Source organism: Phascolarctos cinereus, unplaced genomic scaffold (genome assembly GCF_003287225.1).
Source record: "Phascolarctos cinereus isolate Bilbo 61053 unplaced genomic scaffold, phaCin_HiC Scaffold_726;HRSCAF=1367, whole genome shotgun sequence".
Classification (NCBI taxonomy): domain Eukaryota; kingdom Metazoa; phylum Chordata; class Mammalia; order Diprotodontia; family Phascolarctidae; genus Phascolarctos; species Phascolarctos cinereus.
Window position 1 is genome coordinate 231,404,552 of NW_027556098.1, and position 24,570 is coordinate 231,429,121.

General features: G+C 35.1%; 2 protein-coding genes across 8 annotated transcripts in view; one reads left to right on the plus strand and one right to left on the minus strand.

Moving 5' to 3' along the window:
- LOC110220720 (CD302 antigen) overlaps positions 1 to 13,525 on the plus strand; it is a 188,380-nt gene extending 174,855 nt beyond the window's left edge. For both annotated transcript variants that reach the window (XM_021004869.2, XM_021004868.2), the window contains one exon: positions 10,341 to 13,525. In XM_021004869.2, the coding sequence (XP_020860528.1) occupies positions 10,341 to 10,537 (197 nt within the window). In that variant the 3' untranslated portion in view covers positions 10,538 to 13,525. The remainder of the gene's footprint in view (positions 1 to 10,340) is intronic.
- A 1,242-nt stretch (positions 13,526 to 14,767) lies between these two features.
- Positions 14,768 to 24,570, minus strand: part of MARCHF7 (membrane associated ring-CH-type finger 7) — a 50,110-nt gene continuing 40,307 nt past the window's right edge. For 2 of the 6 annotated variants that reach the window (XM_021004871.2, XM_021004876.2), the window contains 4 exons: positions 23,070 to 23,179; positions 20,594 to 20,707; positions 18,071 to 18,119; positions 14,768 to 15,660 (listed from right to left, as the gene is read on the minus strand). In XM_021004871.2, the coding sequence (XP_020860530.1) occupies positions 15,602 to 15,660; positions 18,071 to 18,119; positions 20,594 to 20,707; positions 23,070 to 23,179 (332 nt within the window). In that variant the 3' untranslated portion in view covers positions 14,768 to 15,601. Of the gene's footprint in view, positions 15,661 to 18,070; positions 18,120 to 20,593; positions 20,708 to 23,046; positions 23,180 to 24,570 lie in introns of all 6 variants that reach the window. The other 4 variants (XM_021004870.2, XM_021004875.2, XM_021004872.2 and 1 more) reach the window with 3 other exon arrangements.

Consider the following 24,570-nt stretch of genomic DNA (forward strand, 5'->3'; position numbering starts at 1 on the left):
TTTAAAAATTTTTTAGGTAATTATTCCATCATATTCAATTCATACCTTAGGTCCATGTATGTGCCTGACTGCCCTAATATTGAAAGTGATGTTTAGGCTCTTTCTTTCACCGTGGATTTCATGTATTCCAATAACTCTTAAATTATCTCTCCTATATCTATTGTCCAGATCAGTTGTTTTTCTGATGAAGTGTTTGACATTTTCTTCTATTTTTAAAATTCTCTTGACTTTATTTTATTGTTTCTTGATGTCTTATGGAATCTTTAGCTTTCATTTGCCGAGTGCTAATTTTTAAGGAGTTATTTTCTTTAGTGAACTTTTGTACCTCTTTTACCATTTGGTCAATCCTGTTTCTAGGTCTTATTTTCTTCAGTATTTTTTGGTGTTCTTTTACCAAGTTTACCAATTCTCTTTTCATACTTTTTTGTATCTCTCTCATTTATTTTCCCAAATTTTCCTCTATCACTCTTATCCCTTTTTAAAAACTTCCAGGAATTCCCACTGGGCTTTGATTCAATTAACATTTTTCTTTTAGGCTTTGTTTAGAGATATTTTCACATTTTTAAAATCATCTTCTGGGTTTATATCTTGGTCTTCCTTGCCACCATAGTAGATTTTTATGGTCATTTATGTTGTTTGCTCATCTTCCAGTCTATTTCTTGACTTTGAGCTTTATGTTAAAGTTGGGCTCTACTGATCTAGGAGAAGACACTATCCCAAACTTCAGACTTTTTCATGCTGCTATTTTCAGAGCTAGTTCTAGGAATCTGCGAGTTTTGGATGTTTCCGAGGTGGAAGAGGTATAGACACTGGTCTCTTCATCTGTGTTCTGATCTTTACTAAGGAGGGACCCCTGCTCCCCTGCAGCTGCATGCACTAATGCTCCTCTCTGCTTTGGTACTGTGACCAGAGCCCCTGCTTCCTTATGACTGAATATTAGCACTCCTCTCCACCCTGGAACTGTCCCAGAACTGTGTATGGGCAAAAGAGTTGCCAATCAGTGCCACCTATACCCAGTGCCAACAAAGGGTCCTTGTGATCTCTTTCTGAGCAGTCATCAAATCCCCTTATGGTCTGCGGGCTGAGAGCTTCTGAAGCTGCTGCTGCTGCAGTCACTATATGTATGAACTCCAGACAGGCCTCTATCCTGGTATCATAGATTTCTGCTGACCTTTTAAGTTTTCTTAGGCCAGAAAAATGTTTCGTCCTGACCTTTTATTGGCTTTGCCACTCCAAAATTTTATGTAAGGCATTATTTTAAAGTTATTTGGAAGGGAATGTTGACAGAGTTCATCTGGGTTGCCTCTATTCTGCCATCTTGGCTTTGCGTACCTTTCTTGTAAAAACACTACACTTATATTTTCATTCTTGTTCTCTTCTTCTGTTTCTTTTCCCTCTTTTACGCAGCATGCTTTAGTCTTCTCACCAGGAGTTTTCCTAATTCTCTTACCCATTTGAACATAAACCTCAACATGGTTCCTATTCCAATAGAGTAAAGGTAGTGTAATGGAAAAACAAAACAAAACAAAAAAACAACACTGCCAAAGATGTGATCTCTGGATCTGGCCCTGTAACTCTCTAGCCATGTGAATAAAGACAAGTAATATAACCTTTCCCATCCCCTCCTGACCCTCTCACGAGGTTGTTGTGAGGTTCAAATGAGATGGAAAGTAGAAAGAAAAAAAACCACAAAGTATGATGACTATAAAGCTCCATAGACATGTAAAGTATCATCATGATCATCACCATTATCATCATAAGATCATCATTCTTTGTTTTTCTTTCCCTTTTAATAAGAACCCATACATTTTCTTTGTAGCTGTAACTTATATAATCTTTTTTCCCCATATTTTGTTCAAGGAACAGCAAGGAGGGTAGTGTCACTGGAGCAGGGTATAAGAAAACTGGAAAGGCAAAAAGGGACCAAGTTTTGAAAGGCTTTAAAAGCCAAACAGAATTTTATAATTAATTCTGGAATGGATAGGGAGTCACTCAAGTTTCTTCAGTAAGAGAATGGACCCGCACTTTAGATCTTGCCCAACTGGCTATAAAAGTCTTTTGCTATGGTACATTCAGGACATTGCTTTGGTACATCAGTACATTCAGGTGTTGTTCTTTCTTCTTCCTTACCTTCTTCCCTTGAGCAAGTGCTATCTCTCCTGTCTTGGAGTTTTACATTAGATTAAACCAAACATTTGTTATGCATAATTTTCCCTACCATGTCTCCATTTCATCCTAATTTTTCTACTTCCTGCAGCCTTTTAAAAAGTATTTTTGTGTCTTCATTTCCTAATCCTTCAACTTCTGTTTTATGCATAAAACCCCTCCCCACCCCCATGATATTTCTTTGTATATAATTTGTGTGATTTACTACTTTAGATTTTCTTCATTTAGTCTCCGCTCCATCATCATCCTTTACCACAGCCTTTTTGGGGTTTGCCTTTAAGAAAATATTTCTTCCTACAAGTCTTTCAACCTGTATTTCTGTATTCTGAAGGTAACCTCCCAAATGTCACTCTGTTTTAATTTCTCAATAGTAATATATAGGCATTAAACTGCAAACCAGATCAATGGTCATGTTCAGTCCTCCTGCCACCAGTGGCAAATACATTCATCATCTTCTAACTGACTTTCCCCAGTTGTTCCATAAAATGAGCTCCTACCAGTGCACACTAAAAATGCTAATTAACCCATCTTGCTTTTTCATACCTTCAGAGTACTGTCATTCCTCTCTCTTTCCTTTCTTCAACCACTCCCCGCCCCCCCAACCATCAAAAGCAACAATAAGCATTTACTAATAGATGGCTTTGTGCCAGGCACTGTCCTAAGTCCTGGGGATACAAAGAAACAAAAACAGTTCCTGCCTTCGAGGAGTTCACAATCTAATCGGAGAAGCAATGCGTGAACAATTATGTACAAGCAAGAAAAATACAGGGTAAATGAAAGATAATCACAGGGAAAGTGCTAAGATTAAGGAGGATTGGGAAAGCTTCTTGCAGAAAGTCAGGTTTTAGCTGAGACTTAGAGGAAGTCAGAGAAATCAAAAGCCAGAGATGAGGAAGGAGAGAGTTCAGACATGGAGGATAGCCAGTGAACATCCACAGTCAGGAATTTCTTGGTGGAGGAAGAGCAAGAAGGCCAGGATCAATGGATTTAACTGGAATAAGGCATAAGAAGACTGGAAAGGCAGAAAGGTGGCAGGTTATAAAGGGTTTTAAAAGCCAAGTAAGATTTCATATTTGATCCTGGAGGCATTAGGGACTCACTGGAATTTATTGAATGGGGAGGTAACATGGTCATATCTGCATTTTAGAAAGATCACTTTGATAGCTCAGTGGAGGATAGACTGGAGTAAGGAGAGACTTGAAGTACGAAGACTAACCAGCAGGCTACTGCAACTCCATTATCATGAGTCTTCACTTTATTTTTAAACTTATATTCTAGCTTCTCTGGCATACTCCTCCCTACATCATAGGATTGGTGTATGGAAAGTGTTTATTATTATTATTATTAAAATACATTGTTTGAATCTATTATTGACAGTATCATGTCATCTACAGAGCTATAACTCGGTTCAGTTTACAAACCATTTCCCTCATTTCATTTTTACATTATACTTCACTAAAATTTGATATATATTTTTAATTTCCAACTTTATATCTATTGCTTTATGTAAATATAACTTATGAATATATCCCCCTCCCCAACCTAGCAAGCCATTTCTTGTAAAAGAAAAAAAGAGAGAGAGAAAGAAAAGAAAAAGAATCAAACAAAAACCAACTAACATATTAATCAAGTTGGACAGTATCATCCACATCTACAATGTGCCATCTCTGCAGAGAAGTAAGGGAAGCCTTATTTTCTCATTCATTCTCCAGAGGCAAGCTTCTTGGTCATTATAATTATATAGTAGTCATTTTCTTTTTTTTCCCTTCTTTTGTTGTTCTTTTCACTTACATTTTTATAGTCATTGTGAATATTGTTTTCCTGGTTCTACTTACTTCATTCTACATCAGAACATCATAACTCTTCCTATGGTTCTGTGAATTCTTTGTAAACCCAGTAATTCTTATTATTACATTATGTTCATTTTAACCTTTCGTCAATCAATGGCTATCTACTTTGTTTCTAGTTCTTTGTTACCATAAACAATTCTGTTACTTCCTCCTCCCTTCTTTGCCAAGATGGGAGATTATGGGTGTGAAACGTTGTAGATACTTAGACTTGCGGAATATGCTAGCTAGTTTCATTGAATTGCTTCCCCCCACCCTTTTTTTTTTAAAAGTCTTTGTTATAAGGGGTGGTTCTCTGGTTAGGGAGGGGAGGAGAGGTATATTTGGAAATAAAGGCGATATAAACAAAAGGTATTAATAAAAGTATTATGATAGGACAGTAAGTATTTTTTAGTCAAGCTCTAATTGGACCTTGTGATTTAAACACCTGTGCAGTTTGTCCTGCCTGCAAAATGTAATATGAATAAAGATTCAATAATCCTTAAAAATTTTAATTGTTTTTATTCTTTCGTTATTTCAGCATTTGCCATGTCCTTGCCATTTCTTTTATCCTTTTGTCTTCTCAAAGCACTTCTTTCAAGAACATCATCTATAGCTTCTCATTCATTGCCATTGTAATTTCAATGTCATTGTGTCCTTTCCTCCTTTGATAACTCTTGGTTTCTTCCAATTTGTTTCAAGTATTAAATTATCTTTACCCCTCCTTTATTTCACTTTTGAAATCTGGGTTCCATGAACACTAGATATATTCTCCCCTCCATTATTTTGTCTACAGACTCTTCTCCTTTTTTTCTTCTAGAGACTTCAGACAAAGCTATTTTGAAACAGCCAGTCTCCTTTTTCTCAGTAAGAGATCTCTTATCCCTTCTGTTTTCCTGTTGTACCACTTAATCACCCTTAGGTCCTTTACTCATTTTCCTTTTCCTACCACCCCAACTTCAACTTCATCATCTTATCTCTTTTCTTCCATCTGCTCTAGGAAACTCCCTATTGCTCTCTTCCTCATTTTAGGGCCCCAGAAGACTTCCCTACATTCTGTTGGGCAGATATTTCCAACATCATTGTTCCTCTTACACTTTTGTTGTGGGCTTTTAGAACAAGACCAGTTTCTCTTTTACTATGATATGTTGTTGGACAATTTGCATAAACATGGCCTTTACTATCACAAAGATTACACAGTTTTCTTTTATATGGGAGGCAGTTGTATTCTTGGTCTTGACTTTCCACTAGTTTCCTTAATTTCTGTATTTGGTGGCTTGAGTTGCTACATATGATGTTCATAGGATCATAGATTCAATGCTCAAGGAATCTGAGGTGATTTAGTCTGACCTCTCATTGTATAGATGAGGAAACTGAGGACTAGAAAAGTTAAGTTCCTGATCTAAGGTCAATGTGGAAGATTTGGGATTTGAATCCAGGAAATGGTTTGTAAGGTCCCTTCCACTTCTAAACTGATGGTTCAGTTTTCTTCTGCCTGCAAATTCTGTGCTCTTTCCTTTTTTTCTTTTTTCTTTTTGGTGATGCAATCGGGGGTTAAGTGACTTGCCCAGGGTCACACAGCTAGTGTGCTCTTTCCATTGTATTATGATCTTTGATAGACCTCCCAGTCTTCCCCTGTTTCCTTTCTGTCACAAACCACTCAACACAAATAAAGGGCATTTCGTTTTAACAAAAGTCCTATGAGGTAGGATGAGCGTTATTATTTCCATTTGACAGATAAAGAATAAGTGATTTCCCTCCTCTCCTCCCCTTCTCCCCATCTGCTCACAATGATACAAATAGCGGCAGAGCTGAAACTAGCCTCCAGGTCTGTAAACTGCCAAGTCCAGGTCTCTCTGTATAGTCATACTATCCTGTTTATGGGTCAGGCTTCTACTTTAAATTCAATTTGAAGGTATTTATTAAGCACTTGTAATGTCAATGGCACTAGGCTAAGCTCTACTTTGAACTTTTAGTGGATATATGTGTGTGGGATGACACTCAAATTAAAGAACACACAGAGGTATCCAAGGAGAAACAGAAAGTTAATTTATTATTATTATATCAAACCTCTAGATTTGGGAGTCCCTCCACCAGAATACTCTGATGAAAGGAGACACAGACAGAAGCAAAGGACCTGATTATATACCCTAATGGGCAAATTCCCCCCTCCCACCAACTGGCCAATATTTGGCTCACATTCTTAATGTCCATAGAAACTGAAGACAAAACAATGAACACAATATACATATCTATATTTCTTAGTTTGCTGAAGTAATACCAAAGAAGCAATTAAAGATGTGCAGTCAAGCTAGACACTGTACTGTGTAGCCAGGTCACCATGACTGAAATATAGCAACAGGTGCATCAACAAAATACAGGGGGTGCTTCTTCAGGAGTTTCAGGCTTGGCAAACTTTAACTACTTAACAATGGCATGGGGGGGGTACTTGGGGTTGAATTCCCGTAAATCAGGTGATTTCTAGTGAATCGAAACTTAGGCCTGTCAGGCTGCTATGCCTGCCTTGAGTCTAATATAATTTCTATTTATTCTTCTAAGAAGTTTTCACGGGACCCTCATCCCACTCAGACTTGTCCCAAACCTTAATTACACTGAGGAGTCTTCACTGCGACATCCCATTCATATGTGTTTCCCCTTATTTAAAGGGAAAATTTTGAGGCCTAGATACATACAAACATTAAAAAATGTTAGTTATTAAAAACTGTCATTACTTTATCACATATGGACCATGCTAATATATTTCACACTAGCAAATGGCAACCCCACTTTTTCCTTCCCCCCTTTGCCCTCAGCTTATGGTGCCTTTTCTTTAGGTATTGCCACTGCTAGATTAAAAGTTTTTAAGAAGCCACCATCAGGATTCTATGTGAGTTTGGCCCACACCTTCCCTATCCTTTACCTAGGGTTAGAATCAAAAAAGGACAAAGAGCAAACACAAAAAGCAAGCCATCAGACCCCGAAGGTGGACATTTTAGACCTTTTTTTTTCTCTAAGGGATAAACATACACGTTTGTTTTTACATTTCAATAGCTCTGTGAAGTCCATTCCATGCGGCAGGTGATAAGATAAACTCAGCTTCTCTTCCTATGCAGCTCTTGTTCTGGTCCTCCATTGGGAGGCCGCCCAATGAGTTTATAGCCTTTCTCTAGTTAGTAAGTTTGGAGGGCACTCTAAAACTAACTGCTTTACAATTCTAGCCATTGAATTTAATGGAACTCATTTAATGGAACTGATTCCTGGTTAAGAAGAAAAGCTCTACTAACCCCAGTGGAACATTTCAAAAACATCTGGATCAATTTAGAATGTAAAAGAATTATCTCTGAAAACTTAGAAACTGCACTGCTTTAAAAAAAAAACCTGTTTTCTTAATGTTAGTGGTAATTGCCTTAGACTATATTAGAATGATAAAAAACCACTCTCCCAACCTGCTTAAATCTTTCATTAAAACATTTTGGCATTTAACCAGTGGCCCCTAAGGAAGGCTCAGGAACTGCTCAAAAATACTATATTGTGGCTTATGTTCCTCACCTGGGATCATAGAACTTTAGAGCTGGAAGAGATCTTAAAGATTATCTAGCTCCAATCACTCCATTTTTACATATTTAGAAACTGAAGGCCTAACAGGGGAAGTAATTTGCCTAAGGCCACGCAAGTGATATTGCCTAGACCCAAACCCAGGCCTTCTGACTTTAAATCCAATGCTCTTTGCATTATGAAAGAAGGTCTTCAAGGAAATATTTCTCCTAGTAGCTTTTTATTATCACCAAAACCTGGCCATTACTGGCATGAATTTACAAGTAGCCACGAAAGCCGTTTAAAAAACATAAAATACACAAGCTATCATCATTATGCAAAAATAAGTGCACATACAAGAAAGTTGTAGGGGGTAGACACCCAGATATCTTCTGTGCCTTTGGGTCTTTTTCTGCCATTTATGACTCTTAGTCTTCAGTGCAACTAAACTAACTTGCAAACCAATCCTCTTAGATTTAGCTAGCTAGATGAATTATCTCCCACAAAGATGGGAGTACTTGGTTTGCAAAAGTTCTAAGAACTACATACTTGCACATTTTGACAAAACTTTTTGAACACAAAGCTGCAAAAGTTACCTGTAAAGAATCCAGAGAACCAAAACTTTGTTTTACCATCCTTGAAAAGTGGTTTTTCTCCCAGCCAAGAACAATTTAACAATAATTACAATTGATAATTATAAATATTAGTTGATATTTATATACCTTTTACTATGTGCCACACATTGTGCTAAGCACTTTACAACTTTCTCATGTTATGCTAATAATCTTGGGAGATTAGGTGTTTTATTATTTCCATTTTTACAGATGGGGAAAACTGAGGCAAAACAGGTTAGGCGACTTGCCCAGGGTCACACAGATAGTGTCTGAATTTGAACTCATGTCTTTCTGACTCCAGGCCCAGGAATCTTAAGATATGACCTGGGTTCAAACCCAAACTTCCTAATCTGTAAAATTAGGAAGATGATCTAAAAGATCCAATCTGGCTTTCAATTACGTAACTTTATGTCTCTATAATCCCTAAAATGAAATTACTTACCCACGGTCATACAAGTATTAAATCATGTTCAATAATATGCCAGAAAAGCAAACTGTGAAGTCTCCAATTATAAAGTAATAACTAATTATATGGGTAATATTCATGGGTAATGAGCAGGTTTGGCACAGATATTAAAGTTAAAAAGAGCTTAGGCAAATACTTGGAAGATGGGCTGAAATATCAATATTGTGGGTTTTTCCTTGTGTGGATAAATAAAAATCTGGCCATTTAAGAGGCTAATAAAAGTTGATGAGAGTAATAAATGTAGATTTTCTAATAATTTCATTAACTTATGGCAGTTCAGTGATATTCCATGAAAACAATTATCCCCATAAATGGGAGGGCAGGATAGGATTAAGGGAAATAGAGTTAGTTTTTCACAACATGTCTACTATGGGAGCGTTTTGCATAACTGAACATGTACAACCTACATGGAGTTGCTTGCCTGTTCAGTGAGGACGGGTGGGGAGGGAGGAAGAGAAAAAATCTGAAACCTAAAGTTTTAAAAACATGTTTAAAAAAAATGTTTTCACATGCTCCTGGGAAATAAGAAATACAGGAAATGGGGTACAGAAGTCTATCCTGCCCTACAGGAAAATAGGAGGGGAAGGGGATAAGGGGGGGTGGGGGTGGAGATAGAAGAGAGGACAGACTAGGGGAAGGGATATTCAGAATGCATGCCATCTTGGGGTGGGGGGAGGGGTGAGATGGGGTGAAACTTTGGAACTCAAAAACTTGTGGAAGTGAATGTTGAAAACTAAAAATAAATTTATATTTAAAAAAAACCCAATTATCCCCAGGAACAATGGAAAAGGAACATAGTGGGTATGAGAGCATGCAGCATATAACCAGAGGAACTTCAAAGAATAGGAGCAGAAGAGGTTATCAGGAAATATATGATAGGAAAAGATGGGCTGGTCACTTCAAGAGCAAAAGGTGATAGGCAGACAGCCAGTGTTCTGTTAGTGTCCTTAGATTAGTTGAAATACAGGATGGCCTCTGGCACTTCTGGTGAACTCCTTATGGTGAAATTATGGGTCTCACAAGATGGGTAGGCACAGAGGGATTATAATCTGCCATCATTGTAGTACACACACAAATCCATGAGATCACAGATCCACGAGTGTTTGACAGTTTAGATGGCTTTAGAACTCAATCATTAAGTGCTTCTTATGTGCCAGGCACTTTTAGATGTGGGGAATACAAAGAAAAAAAAAATCAAATAATTCATGCCTTCAGTTATTCTACATTCTGTCAGGGTAGACAACAGAACACATATAGGATAATTTTGGTAAGGAAGCACCTGGGAGAACTGATGAAGTCCTCATGTAAGTGAGCTGAGCTTTGAAGGAAAAAGGGAATCTAGGAGGTGGAGGAGGAGGGAGTACATGGGGTACAATCTGTGCAGACAGTAAGATAGATGGACTGTCTCATGATAAGAATATGAAGGCCAGTTTGGCAGGGCCACACAGTGCATGAAAAAGAATAACGTACAGGGAGGCTGGAAACGTAGGCTGGGGTTAGGTTGTAAAGGGCTTGAAATGCCTAGACATTTGTATTTGACTCTTGAGGCAACAGGGAGCCACAGGGGTTTACTGAGCAGAATGTTTATTGGTTTATTGGTCAGACATATGCTTTAGGAAAATTTCTAGAAATGCAAAACTTAGCTGGCACCCCTTAACCAACATTTCTTAACTACTGAAACTTGGACAGTTTGGTCCCTAACATAAAATTTTTCTTTTTTTTTTTCCTTTACAGATAACCACATTTTAATAACAGCATTGGTGATTGCCAGCACTACAATCCTGATAATTATAGGAGCAGTAGCTTGGTTCCTCTACAAAAGAAATCTAACTTCGGGCCTTACAAATACAGCTTACACAACAGCACCTCAACTTCCTTATAATGATGAGTGCATTTTAGTAGATGCAGAAGAAAATGAGTATGTTGCTTAATTTCAATAAGTATTAATACTTTCAGGTGTAGATATCAAAAGCAGTGTTTTGAACAGCAATCCAAATGTAAGCTTCTAAGACTTGAAAAGTTTTTTTAATTACACAATCATTTTTCTACTTATGTATGACCAAAAAAAAAATTATTCCTGCATAATGTTGATCATACTGGAAACAAATCCCGTGTGTGTGTGTGTGTGTGTGTGTGTAAAATCTTCAAAATAAAACAATAGGTTAGAATTGGGAGAAGCCTTAGAAATCATCTAGTGCAATACCCTCATTTTTCAGATGAGGAAAATGAGACAGGGGTGAAGTACTTTGGTCAGTCGCAAAGCCATGGTTGCTCACTTGACAAGGGAGATACTCAAGCTGTATGTATAGCTAATGCAATTGTAGTTTACGTAAAATATTAAATATTACAAACGATGGTTATGAAAGTAATGAAAACATTCTGAACCTCTTGTATCCAAATACATATTTTCCTTCAAAAGTAGTCGCCATGGGACCTATTTATAGATATGACATATACAATATATATGCTCTTGGGCTATACACTACAGGTACTAAATAACAAAACTGAGATTTGAACCCAAGGCCTCTGACTTCAAATCCTATGTTCTTTCCATTAAATCAGTTCACAACACATGCAAGAAAATCAGTCTCATCACTTAACACACTGATTATTTCTCTACTCATTTTATTCACAAGGAATATAGACTGAGATAGGGATGAGACCTTAAGAGGTTTATTTCATCCCCCTCATTGTTACAGATGAAGAAATGCCTGCCAAGACATTCCGAGTTGCACTTCACAGGTAAGAAGCAGTCAAAATTTGCAGCCAGGAGTTATCTTTAAAACCAATGCTATTTCTAATATATCACTGTGCTGCATAACATTTAGCTGTTTCCAAAAATTAAAGAACAAAAATATGCCACTGAAGACAAAAGAATGAGACTGTATGCTCTGAAGGAAATAACCCCAAAATTTTAAGAGATGACAGGATTGTTAGATTGTATTTAACTTTCCAAGACTGTCTGTCTACTTTGAAGGGTTCAAGTTATGTGGATAACTGCTGGGGCAGGTGAACACTGGTATCCTATTAGTTCAGGTTTGATTTGGGGATGGAAAGAAGTACCTGAAAAGTCACTGAGCAGTTAACAAAAGGTTTATTTTGCCCAAACACAGCAAAGATACAGCAGAACTTAGCAACCTTGGGCACACTCTTATCTTCATATGGAAATGCCAGCAGGGAGGTATGGTGACTTGTATGGTCTTCAGACAGGTAGTTGGTCAGAGGGGCTCCAATTCCTCATAGGGTGGGACTTTTTGCTCTCTTAGGCAGCTGCATTAAGGAAGACTGGGGCCAATCAGGTCCTGGGGAAAGCTTTATTGCCTTTTTTAAGAAAACTAATCCTTGCTGTAGGTATCTGGTCCTGTCACACATGCCTAACTTTCGGTATTCTCCATTATGAAATGTGTAACCATTATGAAATGTGTAAATCCCATTTACTCATACTATTTTTTTTTTACTGGCTTATACATAAACTAACATTTACAATTTAAGCTTTCATTTAGCTCATAAATTGACCCAACCAAATTCCATTTACTAATTCCATTGTTTTTTACCCCATATATATAAGCTAATACAAATTAGGCTTTCATTTAGCCCATAAAATTGACCCAACAAGTATGTATAGAGCAAGCACTTAGCGCTGGTCAGTGCTGTAACAAGTAGTCCTGGCAGTTTTTATTGACTTGAGTTAGCATAAGAAAAAAAACGAAGGTTACATGAGTTAGTGGGAGAGCTACTACATTAAAATATTAATATTTCATTTTGGTGAAGCCACAGAGACTCCCCTACCCTTCCTGGTTATTGCCAATTCCCGTTCATTCCCCTTGTGAAGGCATGTATATAAAGTCTACAGAAGTGGGAAGGATAAAGAGAAAATTCTGTCTGGCTATTGATATGGCCCATATCATGGTGGTTTTTCCTCTCCAGCTTCTTGGACCAGGGTTTATTGATAGCATCCAGGGTAAATCAGAGGTCAGAAAAACATGAACCTGCAGTTTCACAACACTTACTCGACCCACACAACCAGAACCTATGCCCTTAGGCAAAAGTTCTTAACCTGGGGTCCTTACCTTAAAAAAAAGTATGTATGTGTGTATACATATATACGTTTTGATTTATTGGAATAACTATTTTCACCGATGACTGGTTTCCTTTGCAATCTTAGACTATCAGCTGTTTCTTGAACTCGACATTCCATCTGTTCAGTATAGTCATACAAACCATCTCTGACGCCCAGAACATACTCCACCTCAATCTCTCAGAACCCATGCCCTTCTTTCCAGGTTCAAGTCAGTCAGATGGCATTCTCTTGATTCCCCCACCCCGCCAAAAAAAAAATCTAAGAATCATGTATATAACAGGAAAGGCCCCTAGAAACTTATCTGTTCTAATCCTCTCATTGTATACATATTGTTGTTCAGCTATTTCAGTTGTGTCTGACTTCATGACTCTATTTGGAGTTTTCTTGTCAAAGATAATGGAGTGTTCGCCATTTTCTTCTCCAGCTTCTTTTACAGATAAGTTATGCATAGGGAAAATGACATTAAGTGGTTAATTGATTTCTCCCTGGTACAGGAATTTAAAATGGCACTAAAAACCAAACTCAGATCCTTTTGACTGAAAATTCAACGCTTTCTCCTACCATTTTCATTCACCTAACTTTTGGTAGTAGTGTTCTTTTCCTTGTACTATACCTGTTTCTTTGTATATTCTATCCCACTCAGCAGAATGTATTGTAAGAACTTTTTTTTTATTCCCAGTATTAGTATACTTAAGTATACTAAGTATAAGTATACTTAAGTACTTAAGTGAGTTTGTTGAATTTAAAACAATGATACTATGTTTTGATGAAACATCAGTATGCCAGGAACAAAAACATAATCAAATAAAATTAGTATGCTAAATAGAAAGGGATTTTACCTTGGGGTTTGTGAACTTCATTTACTATTTCAATATCGTTTCCTTTCTATTTCTATATATTTAATGATTCAAGAACACTCTGAAGAGATTCAGAGGCTTCATCAGAATACCAGAGGGGCTCATAACATTAAAAAAAAAAAGAACTTTTATATGGAGTCGAGGCTACAGCTCACTGAAAAGACCTTTACAGAATTTGAAAACTAATGGATTAGGATATAGTGGGAAAACTGGAGAATTCTCAAGATGTTACCTGAAACTTAAAAGACTTTTTCTGCTCAACATATATTTATGCTTACTATAAATAGCAGCTACATGCTCCATTACAACATGAGAAAGCAAGAGTATTTAAATATTCTGAATGTAAAATGAAGATGTAGAGATCTGCAACTGTTCCTGTTTTCTCCCCTACTCTGGCTGGTGGGGCAATTGGGAGAAGGGAACTAGGAAAGAGAAAATAAATGTTTTATTAACAAACTGAAGAGAAAGTGAAAGCATTTTTGGGTATTAAAAGCATAGTTATTAAAAATGGTATCCTTAAGTTAATACTATATATTTACTTGACAGGCAGACAAAATAAAGGCAAGCAAGAGATAAGCAAATCAAATTTTCTTGTAAAAGTTGTCACAAGTTAATATAATCAAATCCTCTCTGAAATGTGAATACCAATTAAAGGAAAATAATTCTAGGAGAGTATAATGTGGAAATATTCACTTTTGCCTTAGGAAGAAAACGTTATTTTAAACCAATACTCTGATTCAGAGGTGGATGAACTGACGATACATTCTTAAGAAAACTGACCAAATCAGAGTGGAATGGCTGGTTAGCTGACACTGTTTTGCACATTAGCCTACCAACTATGTAATACAACTAAATGAATAACCTTAATTCAGCCCTTCCCTCCCATGCAGAGATACATTATTAGAATGGAAATGTTACCTGAGAGACTCTCTTGGAAAAAAACCGTTTGGCAGAAAGAAACAGACTTAGTACTTGAGTAACAAGATGTCCCTAAAGTCTTACTGCAGTTTTAAGTTATTAAAGCTTAATGACAAGTTTAAGCTTTGTTAAAGCTTAAAATTACACTAAGACTTTTGGCATAGCCTGCATTTCATGACTGTATTAAGGTCAGGCTTATACTAGGAACCAAAATTAATACGTAAAAAGATTCCTTTTCTCTTAAAGTAACAAAGAAAAATTAAATACACGATACTGGAAAGCTTTAAAAAAAAAGACAACAAATATCAATTATATATACATCGCATTTATTTGCAAAGAAATGACAACACTAAAAAACACATTGATAACCAGTGTTTTAATCGTGAATGTGGGATCTAAAAAATTTTAATTAACAGCTTAATTAAGATTGCAATAATTTTGGTAAGTTACATTTCTGCAGAGAATTCTGAAATAAAAATTTAGAGTTGTAATATTCCCGAATGGAATATCTGGAACACATATATCAAATACAATCTGATTTTCAAATCAATTCATAGTAATTCCATCATTTAAACATTTGTCCTCGTAATCTTTTATTGCTGTTTAAGTGAATTAACAGTTTAAATCTGCTTTAGAAACCTAATACTAGAGTTTTTCAGAAAGTTCCACTTGCTTCCATTTTTTTTTTTAAACACTGGAATCGATTATCAAAATGAGACTGCAACTTAAGGAAGTTTAAACAGAAAAATTATCATCCTGTGCTGTTTCCTGCCTGCCTCTCCCTCCCATCTTCAAAAGTATCCAATCTCTTTACTAACAAGGGAAAAAAATTGAAATTGAATAATCTTCCATAAATATAATCTGACTACAATAATCAGAACACAAAATGAGGGGAGGGGAATTAAATACTTGAAACAAAGCTAATACTTTCCCACTCTCCTCAAGGGAAAATCAACACGAACCTGCCAGTTTGAGAACATATCATTTTCACTGGCCATGTTTCAGGGCGTAGCAGTGTAGTTTGAAGCCAGCAACATTTGAAATAAAAGTAGTAATATTCAATGTACTTTTAATAAGCACCCCCCCCAAAAGTAATTATTTTATATCAATTGTTTGCAGCTCATTCGTCTCACATGATGTTAGGCCATGTCAAATGCTCTGTTGTGGTCTCCATCTTCTTCAGATTCATCCTCAGAGGCTGTTGAAAGAACAATAACAGAATCAAAAAATGACCAAGCTATAAAATGGTTACCACACATAACAATGTCTGAAAAAATATTTGGATTTCAGATCACAATGTGGTGTGAAAAAAGCCAGAATGAGGTTCAAGCTTATCATCTAAAGAGACTCCACACAGAATTTAACCTGCTACAACTCTACGGTAAAAGCTCCTCTCAAGAATGGAGGATGCAGATGGGGTAGCTTATTAGTTTATGAACACTCACAAATTTTTAAGTCACTGAAGCTATCACTTTGCAATGCAATGCCAACAAACAGGTTTATTTGTTCAATTTATTTAAAATGACCAATTAAGTTCACTATAGAGAAAGCCTGAGTTAATATGTCCCTTTGTTGAAAACTACTCTATTCCACTTGCTTCTATTTCAAGGTTGAGTACCTAAAATTCATGATGTGATTTTAGCAAGAAGCAACAAGACAGTCATTATGATCACAGAACATAGAAGTTCCATAAGGATATCCCAGGATTTCTTTAGGAAGCTGAATGAATCAACCATAAAAGAGTTAGAAAAGTCCGAGTTTTAATTACAACTCTGACACTAATTAGCTGTGTGACCACAGTGAAAAAGCCACAATCTTTTCCAAGGTTGGATTCCTTATTTATAAATAAGAATATTTACACTACTTACCTAACAAAGTTGTTTTGAGGAAAAGTGCACTGCAAATCTTAAAGCACTATGGATTATTCTTAAAATCTGTAAATTGCATTACAAGTGATGGGGGAAAAGGGATACTGCCAATTACAAGTAACTTCCCAATTTTCATGGTCTGTGTTTTGTACTTAATAAAGAGTAACATTTATCTTTTTTAAGAATATCCAGTCAAAGTTAAACCCATTTAAAACAACACGTTACGGACATTAGGGGATGGAGGAGATTGCATGCAACACCTAAGTATTCTAATGGACTATATAGTACTCTATTATCTAAGTTTATTCATCCCTGCTAGAATATGAAATTCCTTTCAAAGAGAAATTAAAATTTTTTAAAAATTCAATGAAATAATCTAGATTCACATTTACATACCACCCCCCCGCATTTCATTCCACAAAGAACTTATAACTTTCAGTAGTCCCAAAAGTGGGACTACTATCTGTAGCTCTAAATTGACAAAGAAATACCTTTTCATGGATATAAGTAATATGTGGTTACTGTAATATTGTCAAAACAATCAACTCCATAAGGAAGGAAAATTTAATGTTTAGCTATCTTTAGGAACAGGTTTTCTTTTTTTCTCACTCTGATTCTTAAAGGAAGTTAAGCTGTAATAAGCAAATCAAATTTATACTTTTATGAAAATGCTGTAAGACTTTTTCCCCCATAACTTCTCTTTATTCTGTTGCTTTGAAAGTGGATGAATTTGGGGGCTAGTTATTTTATTTTAAAAATTGCTAAACAGCAGATACTAACTGCAAATGTATTAAATAACTCTGGGGACAAAAAAGTCTATCAGCCCAAATAGCCAACCAATATCAAAAGTACATATAGCATAATATGCCATGTTCTTTTTCATAAAAAACTCACTTGTTACTGAACTTAAGAAATGCTCATTCTTGAACTATGAAATTCTTATCCATTCTAATAAACTCTTCTATATGACTACACTAAGATTGTTAAAAATTTAATCCAAAAAATAAATGTTGAGTATAAACAAAGCATTGCCAATTCTTAAAAATAGGAATCTGCTCATAAAATTCAGATCATTAAAAAAGTGTCTTGGAATTACAAATCACTCCTGAGGGGAAAGACTGCTTTACTATGTGCAACATGCATAATCCAGCTGGAGTAGAAGAGAAGAGGAGAGGAATCATCTAAATAAGGTGGTAGAGGATTGTTTATTTGTTTGTTTTGGGGGAGAGCAGAGGGATACATGGAAAAACAGGGTTCAAAGACACATCTGACATTTTCATGTAGATAGATGATAAAATACTATTAATATCTTAAGGCTTATACAGGATCTTAAAATGGTTTCACATATTTTAAAATATAGTTATAAAAATTTAAGAAATGTTTAATTAAAAAAACATTAAATCACTTATTGCTTTAGTCCCACTCAAAGAGCTGAAACTGATTAGTTCAAGGCATGTTAGGGTTTCTTCATTTAAAATTTTGGTCCCAAGCCAAGTCCACTGACCTTGAATATCACTCCCCATATTAATTTTTTTCTCCCAAAAATTCAGTTTCTCTGCATCTCTATCCCCTCCCCCCCAACTCCTTGTGTTATCAATAGGGCTACAAGCCAGTCAAAATGACAATAAAACTAATATAGCACATGCCTTCAAAAAAAGAGGAACACTGGTAGGTTTTGTTCAGTGGGTTTAATTTGCAATAATAAATTCAACAAGTCTGGGGAGGGGAAATGTCACCTACTTTCAAGATCTTCCATATGTGCCTGAAGAGTTCTTGCAAGGTTAATAAACTAGAAACAATGCAGAAAGAAATACAGTAGTTTAAATGTTGTATATGGATCTACAGAATAAGTATAGGTGGTTTATTTTACTTAACACAAAGTTAAAATATCATTTTAAGCCCTTAAAATCTAGCTATCAGGGCAGGAATGGGGAACCTGTGGCCTTGAGGCCATGTGTGACCCTCGAGGTCCTCAAGTGCAGTTCTTTGACACAAAACAAATCCCCTTAATAAAAGGATTTGTTCCTTAAAACTTGGATTCAGTCAAAAGGCCACAGCCAAGGACCTAGAAGGTCACAGGTTCCCCACCCCTGTACTAGGGCTTCCTCCTCAATCAATTAAAACACATAATTTAAGGGCAGTATTTGAAATATGTGTATGTATATACATGCTATTAGCAATAATCTAGTTCTTCAGGAAATTTTTTACTTAACACTAGTTGCTGCTTTGATAAAAAGAAACACGGCCATGACAATCCCTTAAAGATAAATTATTTCATCCAACAGTACTCATTCTTTGCACTGAAGCAAATTACATAAAAAGGTATTCCAATTTTGAAAATTCTATAACCTGGGGACTAAGTGGTTTCAATTCAGAGCTAATGTACAAAATGACAACTGGAATTCACATTAGAAATAGAATAAAAAACTCATGAACCACTCCTTTTCTATCTAAATTTGATATAACAGACTAAGAAAATTGAGGTTTCAAATTTAATTCTATGCTAAAAATAGTATTGGTTTTGAAAAATCTTCATAATCACATTTATACACTTAGTAAGTGAAGGGACAGATTCAATGGCCTGATACAATAATTATGTTACCAGTTTTGTTTAAAGCAGAAAAGCTATTTCATAATTTGGTCAGATTAGACAAGTTTACAAAATTTCATGATTTCTAGGGAACATATGGTCAGGAAATTTTAATTCCTTTTCTGTTACAGCTAAATAATTTTTTAATATTGTTATTCTTTTATTCACCAACAGATGCGTATAACATCAAGGGCTACATAATGAAGAACTTGTATACATAAAATGATCTGATCATTTTCACTAAATTCCTTCAATGAAGCATTTGCTTCCATTTTTTTTTTTGCATTTTGATTTGTTAATAGGATAAAGTATTGAACTTCATTTATATAACTTCCAAAATCAATATAAAACATATACACTATAGTCTACATTAGGGAACCTTCAATTTTTATTTAACAATAGAGTTAAAAATATTAATAATGTCTAGCAACATATAAAACCTAAAAGCTAACCAAAATAAACAAATCCTTAATGGTGACATGTAATCACCCAAAAAAGATATGAGACCACGAACGGCTTTGGTATGATGATGAATAAAACAGCACCTATGGTAATTACTACTTGCTGGGATAATCCTTCGAGTAGCTTATAAGGGCATACAGAACATAATTCATGTGCCAGGTAAAGATTAGATAGCACCCAACATCAGAGTTATCAGTATAATTTGGATTTATAAAAGCCCATTAGACATAATGGTCTTACATTTGCAAAACCTTTTGAAAGGCAGAACTAACTTGATGAAACTACAACACTCATTACTTTACAAAAAACAGCCTAAGATAGCTCTACAAAGCTAATTCAAAGCGAACATTTAAAAAATATCAAACTTGTATCAAAAGATAATGCACATAAGCTCATAGTCTGAAAAGAAATATTACATTAGGTCCTAAATGAAAAATCTTCACATTGAAAAGTGCTCAAATAAGTTAAAAATAAACTCACTCTACTAGTATTTTTGTAGTGGAGAAATTTTACTACAGTTTATCTCTAAATTACTGTCATGAAACCTTTCCACCTTCACAATCTAAAATAGGGAATACTGAGTATTTGAAGGTCTGACTTAAAAATGAATGAAAAGAGGGTATTTTTCATCTATCTTCAAAGATTAATCAAAAATTAAGCAGAGAAATTCATAACTTAGAATGATTTAATCTAACCCCCTTTAAAACAACTGTTTTTCAATTGCAACAAAACCCACCTACAACAAAAAACGAAAATGTGTCAATACAAATAACTATATCTGAAAGATTTTTCTATTACTGGTGTCAATTTCTAGGTACAATCAAAATAATTCTTGTGGAATTTCTAGATTTGAGTTATATTTTGGATTTATATGCTATATTTGTTATGAAAGAAACATCCCTTTTTCTTATATTAACAAGTCTACCTATATGTCATCAAAATAAAATCATTCTCTATTTGAAGAATAAACTTTTTTCCCCCTATCCTTGAAAATGTTTTCAAGAATAGAATATTGGACACTGGACAGGAAATAGTAAATGTCTTAAAATCTGAAGTGTCTTCACTTTTAAGGTTTTATAGCACCTATTTTTTCAATTAAAAAAAAAAGACTAGTTCCCCTAAAATAATCCATATGTTTATAAATGATTTACTTCCCAAAGCTAAACTACTAATTCAGTCTGCTCTCCCATCCCCACCTCAATATTACTTACTCGGACCCGAGTGCTAGCTTCACTTGCAGTTCCCAGCATATCAGAAAAGCTTTGTTCACATAAATGCAATAACACAACCAGGTACAGACCAGAGCTGATAAACTCATACTCCGCCTTTAGTAGAGAGGAAAAAGAATAAAAGAAAAAAATGAGAAAACTAGAATCAAAATTTGGATATACAGTGACACAGTTCCCTGATAAACGGAAGAAAAACACCCATGCACATTAGGTGTCCTATCAGGGAACAAGGCTTAAACTTTTTTTCATATTTAGAAAGACCCTCTCATTGACAACACCATGCCATTTGTTGTACAGGAAAGATACTTATTTAGATAGACTAAAGGAAAAGAAAAATTAGCTGAATTTTTTTGGAATAAATGATGAAGCTCTTTATAGATAACCTGATTTTACAATAGTTTTCTTAAGTAAATAATTTATTTAAAAAAATTTTTAAATCATGTGAAATGGTATAGAACTTTATTTGTTCATTTTCTATACATCTCAGAATATTTAAAGAACTTATTCCAAAAATTTCAATTAGTGTTCCCTTAACTATGACTTAAACTCACGTAATAACTGAAAAAGGAATTGGGTACTAAAACTTCCCAATATATAAAAACCTACATGTCTTTACTAAACAGCTAGAATGGTATTAGTGGGCTACTACTTTGATAGGCAGTAGGGTCCTAGAGTAATATTTGTAATGTCAAAATCTATCTGGCTTTTGCCATATTTAGGTCCAGTTAATGTACCTGTAGTATAAACTGCATTTTTAGCAAAAGCTTCAGCAGCTTGCTAGCTAACAGGTTGTCTAAGAAATCTTTAATCACTTCTTACTTCTTAAAGCTAGTTATCCCTCTAATATTAGTATTACTAACCTAGGAAGAATCCATCTCTACAGAAGTAAAAAGGGAAGAGGAACTGCCTTGAAAAATAAGTGTGAACTCATTCCAGATAAGGAAATTCTATTTATATATATTTTAAACATCTTGCATAACTAACCATGGATTATGCTAGATAACGGATAATGAAGAAGTTCCCACATCACTAAAATCAATCATTCATAATAACAGCCCAAGCAAATCAAGGCCAGGAAGATGGACAAGTGATTACTACAAGTAATTCCTGGTACTTAACAATTACTTTAATAAGACTACTGGTAATTTGGGGAGCCACAGCCTTCTCATTCTATCAGGAATGTTTTAAAAAGCCAAAAGCTCCAGAGCAGATGATGAAACTTCTAGAAAACAAAGTCAGAAGAGAACATCTCACTCAAAAGCTAAAGTTGGAGTGGGTCATCAATAACCAAGTCTATTCCTATAAATCTATTCAACCCACATTCTCTGAAGCAAAAGGCTTTCTTTTCTCTTCATACTTTCTTCCTTGCTTTGAAAAGAACACCTACAACTACCAAAAAGGACTCTTGGGATATTCACTGTTGGTAAAGTTTGTCACTTTTCTGCCAAAAGATAATAGTCTTTATTTTCATTAGGACAAAGGGTTAAATCAAAAAAGGACAGCACCAGCAGGTAAAAGTTGGAGGGAATCACATATCTCTGCTACTCCCTTTCTTATCTGTCTTCTTTGAACCCATCAGTGCTAATACTAACCTATGTAATGACATACAATAGAGAAGCTACCATGTGACAAAAATGTCATATAGAAGACAAAAAGCTTTTTTAAAAGGTACCCAAATTATTAATGAACAAGCTTGACTAAGGAGCTATATGATAGTTCTCTTGGGCATTTCAGGTTCTAATGAGAAATACTAGAAAAATCAACTCTGCTGTATCAAAATATCTCAGTCCTCCTGTACTTAATTAAAAATAATCAAAAATAAACTTTGGTTTAATCTTTATTCTTGATCATTTAGGTATATAAAAATTCCTTAAATGCGAGCTGTTTTTAAAATTTTATTTTCAATGATTAATAAAGGCTGTTGGTTGTGGGGGATAAGAGAATAAAAAGCAGAGAATTATGCAAGTGAATGCAGTTGAAGAAAAACAGCATTAACTTGACCATAAAAAATCAGTAATATCTTTTATGGGAACAGTAACAAGTATAATGTTAAAAACAAAAATAGTTTTTCAGAGTTAAATGGGAATTCAGTGTGAAGGGGGAGGCAATGAAGGGAAAGAGAATGCTTAAGGCATATTGCTCTACTCCATTCTTGAAGTTTTAGAGAGGAACTAAAGTGGATTGCCACCAAATCTCTAACCAAATTGTTGGTAATTTCCAATTGTACAGGAAAAGTGCTTGAAATTGATCAATATCCATTCACACAGCTGAAATAAGAAAAATCTTGCGAAAAGACAAGAAAAAATAGCACCACTAATTCTGGGAAAGTGTTTCAAACTTAGAGAGCAATGTATTTTTTTAAATGCAGAGATCCTGACCATGACCAGATCGATTTCCTCAAAAGTTGTTCCTCTAAGCAGAGAACAGACACTTACCAAATTAGGCAAAATATACTAACTTGTTCATTTGCATGAGCCCTATGAAGTTCATGAATATCAAAATCCTCTAGGTTAAGCTGTAATTTTTCTTTACATAGTTCACAGGTGGTTACAGCTTCCAATGATGAACCTAGCAGAAATAAAATTCAAAGTCAAATTTTATTTTCATATACTTCCACAAAACTATGTAAATCCTCATCTCAAACGATCTTTAAGTTCACATCATTATCATATCATTTATTAATGAAAAACATTAATTTTCAAAGCAGTAAAACAAACATTTCCTTGAATATAGAAACAGGCAACTTTCCATATGCATGCCAAACAACTCCTACCTTCTGAGATGTAAGTCGCTTGCTCATGCTTTGTTTTTTCCAGACACCTTTGCAAAGTAATAGAATTTACACTGTCTTCCTTGACATAGCAACATGAAAACAACGACAGTTTGCTCTAATAACTTAATGTTATAAACAGGAAGAGACACACCCTGGTCAAATGTCATTAGCATGTAAATACCTAGCAATTTTTAGGGGCTAAGCACTTGCCTCATCTGCCACTAGTCCAACTGCTTTAGGAATATGGAAAAGGGTATCACCACTGTCTGACTCAGAGCAGCACTTCCTTACCCAAAAATACCCTTAATCCTCAGTCACTTTTAGATTTCAGGCTCTAAATGACTAATAGTAATGCTGAATCAATAATATGTCATTGTTATTATCTTTTAAAGATTTAATAGCATTTTATTGTTTTTCCTATTGCATGTAAAGACAGTTTTCAACATTCATTTTTGTAAGATTTTGAGTTCCAAATTTTTCTACATCCTTCTTTTCCCTCTACTATCCTTAAGACAGCAATCTGATAGAGGTTATACATGTACAATGATGTTACACACATTTCCACAAGAGTCATGTTGTGAAAGAAGAATCAGAACAAAGGGGAAAAATCACAAGAAAGAAAAAGCAAAACACAACAGAAAGTAAAAATAGTATACTTCAATCTGCATTCAGACACCTAAGTTTTTTCTCTGGATGTGTTACAATATTTCATCACCAGTCTTTTGAAAGTGTCTTGGAGAATGTATTGTTGTGAAGAGCTAAGTCTATCATAGTTGGTCATCACACAATTCTGCTGTTAACTGTGTACAATATTCTCCTAGTTCTGCTCACTTCACTCAGCCATCATATCATGGTTATTCTTAAAGGGCAGTTTTCTAAAAAGCAATTTAGTATTAAACAGAACAAAATGTAATAACCACAAGGTATATGACAATTTGAGAACATAAATGTAGGAAGGTAAGAATAACTTGTGACAATTAACATCACTAATACTGTCAGGTAAAGAACTGAATGAGAAATGAATATTCAGAGCTCAGGAACACCTAAAGAGCCAATGTATCTAAAAATGTGTTGCAAATAGTCAATATTTCACTGGATTTTCAGCATAAGTCCAATGAAGATACAAAACGGAAATCTGTCTTAGATTGAAGTCACTTTGTCATAGATTTAGAGCAGGAAGGGACCT